This window comes from Oncorhynchus mykiss, chromosome 5 (genome assembly GCF_057628025.1).
Source record: "Oncorhynchus mykiss isolate SJ-2025 chromosome 5, ASM5762802v1, whole genome shotgun sequence".
NCBI classification, from domain to species: domain Eukaryota; kingdom Metazoa; phylum Chordata; class Actinopteri; order Salmoniformes; family Salmonidae; genus Oncorhynchus; species Oncorhynchus mykiss.
In genome coordinates this window covers 25,073,762-25,087,390 of record NC_143026.1, presented here as the reverse complement: position 1 = coordinate 25,087,390, position 13,629 = coordinate 25,073,762, and the positions used below count along the sequence as shown (strand labels likewise).

General features: G+C 43.8%; 2 protein-coding genes and 1 non-coding gene across 4 annotated transcripts; 2 read left to right on the top strand and 1 right to left on the bottom strand.

Annotated features, from left to right (window-relative positions):
* The first annotated feature begins 366 nt into the window (after positions 1-366).
* On the top strand, positions 367-2,460 carry LOC149983214 (uncharacterized). 2 transcript variants are annotated; one of them, XM_090234293.1, is made up of 3 exons: positions 791-882; positions 1,257-1,321; positions 1,930-2,460. In XM_090234293.1, the coding sequence occupies exon 3, from the start codon at positions 1,948-1,950 to the stop codon at positions 2,302-2,304; it is 357 nt and encodes a 118-aa protein (XP_090090419.1). In that variant the 5' UTR covers positions 791-882; positions 1,257-1,321; positions 1,930-1,947; the 3' UTR covers positions 2,305-2,460. The 2 variants fall into 2 exon arrangements, with proteins under 2 accessions (XP_090090418.1, XP_090090419.1); XM_090234292.1 differs by lacking the exon at positions 1,257-1,321 and having other exon boundaries at positions 367-882.
* A 7,540-nt stretch (positions 2,461-10,000) lies between these two features.
* Positions 10,001-10,072, bottom strand: trnaa-ugc (transfer RNA alanine (anticodon UGC)). The gene has a single exon. It is a non-coding gene; the product is annotated as a tRNA-Ala (tRNA).
* A 1,060-nt stretch (positions 10,073-11,132) lies between these two features.
* Positions 11,133-13,629, top strand: LOC149983213 (CDK5 regulatory subunit-associated protein 2-like). The gene is made up of 4 exons (XM_090234291.1): positions 11,133-11,331; positions 11,434-11,559; positions 13,159-13,269; positions 13,392-13,629. The coding sequence occupies exons 2-4, from the start codon at positions 11,482-11,484 to the stop codon at positions 13,470-13,472; spliced, it is 270 nt and encodes an 89-aa protein (XP_090090417.1). The 5' UTR covers positions 11,133-11,331; positions 11,434-11,481; the 3' UTR covers positions 13,473-13,629.

Genomic DNA, 13,629 nt, shown 5'->3' with positions numbered 1-13,629 from the left:
TTCAAAATACAGAAATACAGCTGGTATAATGCATTTTGCGTAATAACCTTACAAAACACAGCATCATACCGGCTGTATTTCAGTTAGTTTTTAAAGTTATATACAGTATCTTGACAACTTGTTTTTCTCTAAGTGAATATCTGAGCTGAGCTATGGTAGGATAGGAGGTATGATGGAGTGGAAGGAGAAGAGAGTGAAAGGTAAGTGGAGTGAGTGTGTCAGCAGCAGAAAGAGATGGCTGTGAAACAATGCATGAATAGTCCACACTCCACATGTCCGACTGCAATTGACACAACCCTTTCAGAGAAACACTAAGGGGACAATCAAGTGGTCTGAAGGGTTTCTGTCTGTCCTGGAACAGTGTTCAAACACACACCGGCTCCACGTCATTTCACCGCTCAAGAGTGGATCTGCCATCGAGGGACAATATGAGGGCAGTCTGGGTAGATGATGACAGAACCTTTACGTTTATTTATTTTATGGCTGACATTTATTTACATAGACTGACAAGGAATTGAGAGTGGTCCAGAATGCATGTGTTTTTTGTCTATTGACTATTATTACGCTATTATGCATTTTTGTAAAAAATAGTTTATTTTTCTAAGTAAAAGTTGTTGGGTTTTGAGTTGATTTTTTACTGGGCCCAGTACATGTTAAGGAAATTGTTAACAGCCAGCACTTGACCATATCAGGTGTGCATTTTTCTTACTTGAGTTAATAAGTGTTGTGTCATTGGTGTGATGATATTTGCATACCAACAGAGGACTTTGGACCAAGTCAGAATGATAGCCTCAGTGTCTGACCAGCATCATCCATACATAAGTGTTCTTCAGCGTTTCAACAACTCAGCAACTCTCACACTTCAAACTACTACAGATCAAGGTAAGTGTGATATCCCTGAAATAACACAGAAAAGATGTTAGCATGGTAAGAAGATACAACAGCTTAAATCATTGGTAAATATGGTGAAGGTATCTTAGCATAAATTGAGGGAAGATGTATTTATATATTTTTTAAACGTTCAAAGAAGGTGACCTGAGGTTTCCAAAGATTGATGAAAACAATTGAAATAAACAGATGGCACAGATTAGATGACAGATATCAGATATTGTCCTGTTCCAGATGATTGAAGGACATGATGACGTCAACAGATCATTCTCTAATAAGACCTCAACAAAAGAGCATCTTACATTCTCTTTTTTGACATTTCCTGTCAACATCAAATGTCATCATGCTCCCATTGTGTCCTTTCAAAGGTGAGAAGAGGACAGAGCAACGAATTGTAGAAATCTAAGGATAATGACAAGTAAGGAAAGGAGAGGTGAGGAGTGACTCAGTGGGAGACCATTTAACTCTCAGATGGAGGACAGGCCTCCCTTTGTCTCGACCGGGAGGGAGGGAGTCCTTCCCCTGGAGAAGAGGAGAGGAAGAAATTACTTTCAATTCATCTCACTGTTCCTCTTATCAGACACAGGGAAAGTGTGACCCATGGTTGAATCTTTCCTGTGCTAGTCAGTGAATTATTGTCCAACGGTCCACATCAAGTCAGTCACTTTTGAGGATTCCACTACCGTTAAGTAAACAGGCCATTTGAGTGGGTGTAACGACAGCATCTGTTGACATTTAACATGTCATGAGGATATAAAGTTGTCATATTATACGAGAGCTCTTCGCCAGAGAGAAAAATGAAAAATATATCATTGTATTACAGACTGTAGCCGACAACAGGGGCCTGTTAAATTGAGTGCAACGTTACAACACGTCCAGATAGAAATGTATGGTGCAGAACAATTATAATTGTCCATCATGTAGAACAGGGATTTGTGTCAGTTCTGTTCATTACATTTCTATCTGGAACGCTCCAAACGTATCACATTAATGAGCACACCCCTGGCCTACTCTAACTGCTCCTATCACTCCTCTCTACAGCTGACCAACAGTCGCAGAATGGGGAACACCAACACTGCCAGCCACCTCAACAACCAGAGCAAGATGAACATCCGTGCTTTCCTGTCCAATGCCAAGCTAGAGATCGATGCCTTCATTGTCTCCAATGCTGCCACTGGCAGCAGTGACACATTGACCAAGCTGCAGCAGCAGCCCGGTGGCAAGAAGTTCAACTTCAGGAAAGACGTGCAGTGTGTCCGTGTGCTGGCCTTGCAGAGTCAAGAGCTGCCTTGGGTGGAGAACAAATTTATCTCCGTCTTTGTGGAGGACGAGAACGATGAAAACATATGTTCCAGACAGATTGTTCCGTGCATGGCTTTGTCCTCTCCTGTGTCTTTCATCTTATATGATGTATAGCTATAGCAATGATTGATCCCATTGAAACTGTATTCTTTGGTTAATATCATTAGAAGGTGCTCTGACCAGTTCCGACATTGGCCATTGTCAGGCATTCATTAAGGTTGTTTCCCTGATTTTGAATCTGTTCACTTGAACAAACATGCCATTGAAAAAGAAGGGTTTTCAAATGTCTTTTTTTTTACACTTCTCACGCATCTTAACCAAGCTGTCATACCAACACAGAACACATAGCAAAACACCTCACAAACATGAAAATGCACATTTGTACCTGAACATCTGAATGCTGACTAAAACTATGTCACTTCTTTAGGGACTTTGGTATCATTGACAGCTTCTGAAAAACCTGTATTCTTCTGTATCCTGTTATGTGACTTTATTCTCTTGGGGAATTCTTCAGTGTATGAGCACTGTGCTCTTCATTATTGGGTAGTGAAAGAATGTTTTGCATGTCTCTATTTTGTCTCCCAGTTAAAGTGTGTCATGTTACCCCTGTGTGATAGGCCTTATGTTCCTTCTATGGTCATCTGTTCCAGCTCAAATCAGAGAGTTACGCGCTCCTCTGTCTAACCTTCTCCATGGTCCAGCTCTGTGGCAATTCAGATGACATGGTTTAACTCATTCACACAGACGCCTTTGTGATGCTGCCCCTTCGATCTACAATGACTTGGCAGAAAACATATTATGAAAAATGTTTTTCAATGACATCCAACATTTGTTTTCCTTGACCCACAAATAGTTTTTTAGGAAAGAGGAAGCACTTACAAAATGATGATCTCCAGGAGTTTAGGGGAGGGAAAAGACCGTCTAACTCAATCTTAATTAGTAAGGATCTCAGACACAGATTTTAGGGGAATGTTCCTGCACTGGATGACAAAAGAGCAGGGAGCTTTAATTTGTGTTTCTCTGTAACACTGGGGACTGGCTGATAAAACATTTGTGAGAACAGAGAAGGAGGGAAAAGAACAAAAACAAGGGCAAAGAACAACTTTTTAAAATGTTTATTATTTTTATTGAATATTCGAAACATACAATAAACTTGCAGTGAAGCCGCTCAATAACTACTTCATACCAGTCATCCAACAGATTCCCATTCAGTGCAACACACAGAAGCATCGAGGGTCAATGCCCTGCTCAAGGACATGTTGACCGATCTACCACCAGGCCAAAAAACGTGAACCCGAACCCTCCAAGATCCCCCCACAGTTGCTCAATAGCTGTCCCTCAACTATTCGAGACCCCTCCCACAGTCCCCCCCAGGAAGATAAAAAGATAAGATTAAATGAAATAAAAAATACAATTAATTCCATTTCCCATCCACAAGAACCCCCCAATGCACCAACAACCAAGAGAATGATCTAAAGAGAAAAAAGGAAAATAAGAAAACAGCAAACAACAATGCATTTCTTTTTTAATAATACATTTAAAACAAAGGACATCAAGGACAACTAAAATCATGACAGCAATAGCAACTGTATATGTTTGTGTGCATGTCTGGCACTATTACGTGTATGTGTGTGTTCTTGTATGTGCTTATTTGAAGGAGAGTGTGTGTATACGCATGTGTACAAACACCTGCACAGCATCAGCCTCAGGCAAACCGGTATTAGTTGTAAAAACAGTGCCTCCATTCCTCCAATGCCATCTTCACCGCGAGAAGCTCCCGATTCCCCACATCATATTTCCTCTCCATGGCAGTGGGAGTGGGAGAAGAAGGCGCAGGGATGCAGCTGCAGGGCCCGCAACGAGGGTGCCAAGTCCGGGGCCCGCAGCGAGGTTGCCCTGTCCGGGGCCCGCAGCGAGGGTTCCCAGTCTGGGGCCCGCAACAAGGGTGCCCAGTCCGGGGCCCGCAACGGGAGTGCCCAGTCCGGGGCCCGCAAATAGGGTACCCAATCCGGGGCCCGCAACGATGGTCCCCAGTCCGAGGCCCGCAGTGAGGGTTCCCAATCCGGGGCCCGCAGAGAGGGTCCCCAGTCCAGGGTCGGTAACGAGGTTCCCCACACCAGAGGCGCCACCAAAGTTTTTTATTTTTTATTTTTTTATTTCACCTTTATTTAACCAGGTAGGCTAGTTGAGAACAAGTTCTCATTTGCAACTGCGACCTGGCCAAGATAAGACATAGCAGTGTGAACAGACAACACAGAGTTACACATGGAGTAAACAATTAACAAGTCAATAACACAGTAGAAAAAAGGGGAGTCTATATACATTGTGTGCAAAAGGCATGAGAAGGTAGGCGAATAATTACAATTATGCAGATTAACACTGGAGTGATAAATGATCAGATTGTTATGTACAGGTAGAGATATTGGTGTGCAAAAGAGCAGAAAAATAAATAAATAAAAACAGTATGGGGATGAGGTAGGTGAAAATGGGTGGGCTACAGTGCCTTGCGAAAGTATTCGGCCCCCTTGAACTTTGCGACCTTTTGCCACATTTCAGGCTTCAAACATAAAGATATAAAACTGTATTTTTTTGTGAAGAATCAACAACAAGTGGGACACAATCATGAAGTGGAACGACATTTATTGGATATTTCAAACTTTTTTAACAAATCAAAAACTGAAAAATTGGGCGTGCAAAATTATTCAGCCCCCTTAAGTTAATACTTTGTAGCGCCACCTTTTGCTGCGATTACAGCTGTAAGTCGCTTGGGGTATGTCTCTATAAGTTTTGCACATCAAGAGACTGCCATTTTTTCCCATTCCTCCTTGCAAAACAGCTCGAGCTCAGTGAGGTTGGATGGAGAGCATTTGTGAACAGCAGTTTTCAGTTCTTTCCACAGATTCTCGATTGGATTCAGGTCTGGGCTTTGACTTGGCCATTCTAACACCTGGATATGTTTATTTTTGAACCATTCCATTGTAGATTTTGCTTTATGTTTTGGATCATTGTCTTGTTGGAAGACAAATCTCCGTCCCAGTCTCAGGTCTTTAGCAGACTCCATCAGGTTTTCTTCCAGAATGGTCCTGTATTTGGCTCCATCCATCTTCCCATCAATTTTAACCATCTTCCCTGTCCCTGCTGAAGAAAAGCAGGCCCAAACCATGATGCTGCCACCACCATGTTTGACAGTGGGTATGGTGTGTTCAGGGTGATGAGCTGTGTTGCTTTTACGCCAAACATAACGTTTTGCATTGTTGCCAATTTTGGTTTCATCTGACCAGAGCACCTTCTTCCACATGTTTGGTGTGTCTCCCAGGTGGCTTGTGGCAAACTTTAAACGACACTTTTTATGGATATCTTTAAGAAATGGCTTTCTTCTTGCCACTCTTCCATAAAGGCCAGATTTGTGCAATATACGACTGATTGTTGTCCTATGGACAGAGTCTCCCACCTCAGCTGTAGATCTCTGCAGTTCATCCAGAGTGATCATGGGCCTCTTGGCTGCATCTCTGATCAGTCTTCTCCTTGTATGAGCTGAAAGTTTAGAGGGACGGCCAGGTCTTGGTAGATTTGCAGTGGTCTGATACTCCTTCCATTTCAATATTATTGCTTGCACAGTGCTCCTTGGGATGTTTAAAGCTTGGGAAATATTTTTGTATCCAAATCCGGCTTTAAACTTCTTCACAACAGTATCTCGGACCTGCCTGGTGTGTTCCTTGTTCTTCATGATGCTCTCTGCGCTTTTGACGGACCTCTGAGACTATCACAGTGCAGGTGCATTTATACGGAGACTTGATTACACACAGGTGGATTGTATTTATCATCATTAGCCATTTAGGTCAACATTGGATCATTCAGAGATCCTCACTGAACTTCTGGAGAGAGTTTGCTGCACTGAAAGTAAAGGGGCTGAATAATTTTGCACGCCCAATTTTTCAGTTTTTGATTTGTTAAAAAAGTTTGAAATATCCAATAAATGTCGTTCCACTTCATGATTGTGTCCCACTTGTTGTTGATTCTTCACAAAAAAATACAGTTTTATATCTTTATGTTTGAAGCCTGAGATGTGGCAAAAGGTCACAAAGTTCAAGGGGGCCGAATACTTTCGCAAGGCACTGTATTTATCAATAGACTATGTACAGCTGCAGCGATCGGTTAGCTGCTCAGATAGCAGATGTTTGAAGTTGGTGAGGGAGATAAAAGTCTCCAACTTCAGCGATTTTTGCAATTCGTTCCAGTCACAGGCAGCAGAGAACTGGAACGAAAGGCGGCCAAATGAGGTGTTGGCTTTAGGGATGATCAGTGAGATACACCTGCTGGAGCGCGTGCTACGGATGGGTGTTGCCATCGTAACCAGTGAACTGAGATAAGGCGGAGCTTTACCTAGCATGGACTTGTAGATGACCTGGAGCCAGTGGGTCTGGCGACGAATATGTAGCGAGGGCCAGCCGACTAGAGCATACAAGTCGCAGTGGTGGGTGGTATAAGGTGCTTTAGTGACAAAACGGATGGCACTGTGATAAACTGCATCCAGTTTGCTGAGTAGAGTGTTGGAAGCAATTTTGTAGATGACATCGCCGAAGTCGAGGATCGGTAGGATAGTCAGTTTTACTAGGGTAAGTTTGGCGGCGTGAGTGAAGGAGGCTTTGTTGCGGAATAGAAAGCCGACTCTTGATTTGATTTTCTATTGGAGATGTTTGATATGGGTCTGGAAGGAGAGTTTAGAGTCTAGCCAGACACCTAGGTACTTATAGATGTCCACATATTCAAGGTCGGAACCATCCAGGGTGGTGATGCTGGTCAGGCGTGCGGGTGCAGGCAGCGAACGGTTGAAAAGCATGCATTTGGTTTTACTAGCGTTTAAGAGCAGTTGGAGGCCACGGAAGGAGTGCTGTATGGCATTGAAGCTCGTTTGGAGGTTAGATAGCACAGTGTCCAAGGACGGGCCGGAAGTATACAGAATGGTGTCGTCTGCGTAGAGGTGGATCAGGGAATCGCCCGCAGCATGAGAAACATCATTGATATATACAGAGAAAAGAGTCGGCCCAAGAATTGAACCCTGTGGCACCCCCATAGAGACTGCCAGAGGACCGGACAGCATGCCCTCCGATTTGACACACTGAACCAAGTAATTGGTGAACCAGGCAAGGCAGTCATCCGAAAAACCGAGGCTACTGAGTCTGCCGATAAGAATACAGTGATTGACAGAGTCGAAAGCCTTGGCAAGGTCTATGAAGACAGCTGCACAGTACTGTCTTTTATCGATGGCGGTTATGATATCGTTTAGTACCTTGAGCGTGGCTGAGGTACACCCGTGACCGGCTCGGAAACCAGATTGCACAGCGGAGAAGGTACGGTGGGATTCGAGATGGTCAGTGACCTGTTTGTTGACTTGGCTTTCGAAGACCTTAGATAGGCAGGGCAGGATGGATATAGGTCTGTAACAGTTTGGGTCCAGGGTGTCGCCCCCTTTGAAGAGGGGGATGACTGCGGCAGCTTTCCAATCCAAGATCCTTGGGGATCTCAGACGATATGAAAGAGAGGTTGAACAGGCTGGTAATAGGGGTTGCGACAATGGCGGCGGATAGTTTCAGGAATAGAGGGTCCAGATTGTCAAGCCCAGCTGATTTGTACGGGTCCAGGTTTTGCAGCTCTTTCAGAACATCTGCTATCTGGATTTGGGTAAAAGAGAACCTGGAGAGGCTTGGGCGAGTAGCTGCGGGGGGGGGGGGAGCTGTTGGCCGAGGTTGGAGTAGCCAGGCGGAAGGCATGGCCAGCCGTTGAGAAATGCTTGTTGAAGTTTTCGATAATCATGGATTTATCGGTGGTGACCGTGTTACCTAGCCTCAGTGCAGTGGGCAGCTGGGAGGAGGTGCTCTTGTTCTCCATGGACTTCACAGTGTCCCAGAACTTTTTGGAGTTGGAGCTACAGGATGCAAACTTCTGCCTGAAGAAGTTGGCTTTAGCTTTCCTGACTAACTGTGTGTATTGGTTCCTGACTTCCCTGAACAGTTGCATATCGCGGGGACTATTCGATGTTATTGCAGTCCGCCACAGGATGTTTTTGTGCTGGTCGAGGGCAGTCAGGTCTGGAGTGAACCAGGGGCTATATCTGTTCTTAGTTCTGCATTTTTTGAACGGAGCATGCTTATCTAAAATGGTGAGGTAGTTACTTTTAAAGAAAGACCAGGCATCCTCAACTGACGGGATGAGGTCAATGTCCTTCCAGGATACCCGGGCCAGGTCGATTAGAAAGGCCTGCTCACAGAAGTGTTTTAGGGAGCGTTTGACAGTGATGAGGGGTGGTCGTTTGACTGCGGCTCCGTAGCGGATGCAGGCAATGAGGCAGTGATCGCTGAGATCCTGGTTGAAGACAGCGGAGGTGTATTTGGAGGGCCAGTTGGTCAGGATGACGTCTATGAGGGTGCCCTTGTTTACAGAGTTAGGGTTGTACCTGGTGGGTTCCTTGATGATTTGAGTGAGATTGAGGGCATCTAGCTTAGATTGTAGGACTGCCGGGGTGTTAAGCATATCCCAGTTTAGGTCACCTAACAGAACAAACTCTGAAGCTAGATGGGGGGCGATCAATTCACAAATGGTGTCCAGGGCACAGCTGGGAGCTGAGGGGGGTCGGTAGCAGGCGGCAACAGTGAGAGACTTATTTCTGGAGAGAGTCATTTTCAAAATTAGTAGTTCGAACTGTTTGGGTATGGACCTGGAAAGTATGACATTACTTTGCAGGCTATCTTTGCAGTAGACTGCAACTCCTCCCCCTTTGGCAGTTCTATCTTGACGGAAGATGTTATAGTTGGGTATGGAAATCTCAGAATTTTTGGTGGCCTTCCTGAGCCAGGATTCAGAAAGTGGGGTGAGCCAGAGGTGGAGCGGGGTCTATGTCCCGCACCAGAGCCGCCACCACGGATAGATGCCTACCCGGACCCTCCCCTATAGGTCCAGGTTTTGCGGCCTTTTAGTTTTTGTTGCACTACTCTACCTGGCTAAAATGCTTGCTCAGTAGCCTAACTTCCATTCATGGGCAACGTTAGCTAGTTAACATTCGCCTTCTACATCTAGCTACATATTGAACTTCCATCCACTCAGGCCAGGGGCACAACAATGTATGAATTTATGGTTGGATCAGAATCGCCAATTGGCTAGCAGTGAGAATTATGTAAAATCACAAGTCCAAATCCCTATCTCCATCCATGTCTAATTTAGGAAGGGGACAATTTTAGCTAGCTAGCCACCGGAGGACAACAACACAACGAGATGCAGCAATTCAAGTTTTTCTGTCAGTAAGGTGCTCTCAATGGGATTTGATAGGAGACAACAGACAGCATCAGATAGATGGCCTACATTTAGAGAGACAGAGGGGCGCTGATTCGCTCACACGGATGCTTTCTCCTGTGAGATTTATTCAGCCTCTTGCGAATTTAAGGAACATTATGAAACACAGAGAGATGAAAGATGAATTATTATTATTTTTTTTTTTATTGGTCCATTTTTGGGGAAGCCTGGCTTCCCTTGGATCCATGAATAGACACCACTGATTAAATACGATCTAAATAAGAGCTTGTTCATAAATGTCTTCTGTAGTGGACATCAGGATGTCCTCTGTGTTTTCATCAATCTCAATGGTCTGTAGTCATGCAGAGAGGAAGCCTTGAGTGGTCACATTCGAACACAAGTCTGAGTTTAAATAAGCAGTGCGTGCTGCTTACGTATTTTGTTTGACCAATAACACTGAGCTAAACTAAACTACGGGTGAAATCCATAGAGATTTGGTTATTCAAAATTGTGAAAACAACTGTGGAGATGCCGGGGATTGAACCCGGGGCCTCATACATGCAAAGCATGCGCTCTACCACTGAGCTACATCCCCTTCCGTACATGTAGAGAAAAAGTACGCTTTTCTAAACAAAGCATTGGGAATGTAATTGAATATATAATTGAAATAAAGTTTTTGCAGTTGCCGTTTCCTCAAAAATGTATACTCCCGTTATCGCAGAAATATATAGTTAAATTGTCTACGGAGGACACCGGGAAGGTTGTTCTTCACCTTTACCACAAGATGGCAGTATCTCCGTACTACATACTGTCACATACTGTGACCTCAACGTTTTATTTCACCAGAGATTTGATATCACAGAAGAAAGGCTATATTTGAATATGATCTTTGGCCATCAAAGATGGTGGTAAATAAACATTAATCAACACATTGAGTCTCCTTAATGTACATGTTGTTATCATGAATTTTACTTGTGCGTTCAACTTGAATGTCTTATTGTATATGCATTGTAATATCCATGTATTTCAGTATCGTGGACGCCATCCAGTGGCGACCTGTTGCCTGTTTTTTTTGTTTTTTTCTCTCTCTTCAGGTTTCCTGTTTTGCATGTTATTTTGGCATTAATACATTTAACATATCAGTTTGCAAACAATGTTAAAAAATAATAATATTAAGTTAATAAAGACGCATACAAACATGGGCTCTTTTTACTTTCTTGAGTAAGGCAGCACCAAAATGCAGATGTTTCCGCCTAGCTCAGTGCTTTCAGTGCAGCCAGCGGAAAATACAGAGCATAGGGTGACACGCCCTGATCTGTTTCACCTGTTCCTGTGATTGTCTCCACCCCCCCAAATTAACTGTTTCACAGCCAGACAAGGCTCCGCTGATAGCCCGGTGTAGCAGTGGTAAGTTGTTGGGACTGCTGTTGGGACTCTGCTGTTGGGACAGCTTTATGTAGGCCCTAACAGTTTGTGGGCACCGTTTGTCACCGTTATAGTGCAATTTGTGTATTGTCTTGTGTTGTGTAGTGGCTTTGCTGACAAGCATCTTTTAAAAAATACATGTACACCAAGATTTTCATACTAACATCACCACTGCATACATCAGTCAAATCGCCTCATCCTCGCTGATGATATCAAAGAAGGTGGGAAAGTTTCTTAATGATAGCTATCACTTTTAAGGAATGTAGAAGCTTCATGTTGTTACCTAGGAGACAATTGTTACATCACATCAGTCCGGCATCAAATTATTTACTGAGTTCTAGAATGTGCTTTGGTGTCATTGAAGGTAAGGAGAAGCAGTTGGGTGCAAGACGTATTCAAATATGAACATGGTTTTACTGCTCTAAACAGGTGAAATACAGTACTCTAAATATAAAATATTATACATGAGATATCATGTTTTGTGGAATTCTCATGGTTACGTGTTTCATTGCTTGGTTTGCTAAACACCAGACCAGGCCGTGTTTAGGTCAAACCATACTGTCAGCAGAGTGTTAAAAAATGGACCTCGCAGAAGAGCTGGGGCAGTTGGACCTGCTGACCACCGATGGACCATTCACCATGAAGGAGATAACACAGGTGCAGACACAGCGGTCACATGCTTCGAAAACAACAGGTGTAGACTGACAGTGAAACGCTTATTTATGGGCCCTTCTCAACAATGCAGAGAGGAAGAAAATAGAGAAATAACAGAAAAGTAAAGAGTTGATGATAACCTGGCTATATACACAGGGTACCAGTACAGAGTCGATGATAACCTGGCTATATACACAGAGTACCAGTACAGAGTCGATGATAACCTGGCTATATACACAGGGTACCAGTACAGAGTCGATGATAACCTGGCTATATACACAGGGTACCAGTACAGAGTCGATGATAACCTGGCTATATACACAGGGTACCAGTACAGAGTCGATGATAACCTGGCTATATACACAGGGTACCAGTACAGAGTCGATGATAACCTGGCTATATACACAGGGTACCAGTACAGAGTCGATGATAACCTGGCTATATACACAGGGTACCAGTACAGAGTCGATGATAACCTGGCTATATACACAGGGTACCAGTACAGAGTCGATGATAACCTGGCTATATACACAGGGTACCAGTACAGAGTCGATGATAACCTGGCTATATACACAGGGTACCAGTACAGAGTCGATGATAACCTGGCTATATACACAGGGTACCAGTACAGAGTCGATGATAACCTGGCTATATACACAGGGTACCAGTACAGAGTCGATGATAACCTGGCTATATACACAGGGTACCAGTACAGAGTCGATGATAACTTGGCTATATACACAGGGTACCAGTACAGAGTCGATGATAACCTGGCTATATACACAGGGTACCAGTACAGAGTCGATGATAACCTGGCTACATACACAGAGTACCAGTACAGAGTTGATGTGCAGGGGTACGAGGTAATTGAGGTAGATACACTACATGACCAAAAGTATGTGGACACCTGCTCGTTGAACATTTAATTCCATATTCATGGGCATTAATATGGTGGTCCCCCAGTTGCTGATATAACAGCCTCCACTCTTCTGGGAAGGCTTTCCACTAGATGCTGGAACATTGCTGCGGGGACTTGCTTCCATTCAGCCACAAGAGCATTAGTGAGGTCAGGCACTGATGCTGGGTTGATTAGGCCTGGCTCCCAGTCGTGGGTGAACAGGGAGTACAGAAGTGGACTAAGCACGACCCCTGTGTTGAGGGTCAGTGTGGCAGATGTGTTGGTGCCTAACCTCACCACCTAGGGGCGGACCGTCGACCTACACTAGCTTACATGACGGCTAGTCTGTTTGTATAATCGTCTTCATAAGCACGACTAGATAAATGCTTCACAAATGATTTATAAGCAAAGTACTAAGGATGGATGATATAACAAGTGATCTGGTGCTTTGCCAATAGTGGCAACCTTTTAACCAACATTTATAGCATGACAGTTGCTTATTTCTGACTTCTAAAACATTTGCATATCGGTCATATAAAGGGTTTATGAAGGCTTCAATATATTTAGTCATTTAAAATGGGGCCATGAATTCAAAAGATTTCTTACTACTCATTAAAAAATGCTGCTCTAAATAGGCCTCACCAGAGCCATAGATAGGCAGTACATGTAACTCTGGTCCAACTCTGCTATTCTGTTGTTCTCAGATCATCTCTGACCTAAAGAAGGACAACTTCAACCTCAAACTCCGCATCTTCTTCTACGAGGAGCGGCTGCAGCAGAGGTGTGATGACTCTGTTGAGGAAATGTACAAAACAGTGAGTGATCAGAGACGGATCTCAACAAAGCCATGAACAGCAGTCATGTAACTACATTGAAGGAATACTGTACAGGTTGGCCTACTGTATAACTAACTACATGTGATTTTGTCTCAACACAGAACATTGACCTGAAGGTAGAGGTTGAAACACTGAAAGAGGAAATGAAGGAGCTGCAGAGGGTCTCTGCCCTTGCACTGTAAGTTTAGCTGAGAACCTTTCATTTTGACTGACTAGAAATCATATTTGTTGGTATTGTATCTAATCTATCTGTGTTTTGTATGATCTAGTCAAGATTACCCAGAGCAGATGGAGCAGCTCAGAGAGTACTGCAACACCAAGATCCAGCAGCTAGGGAAG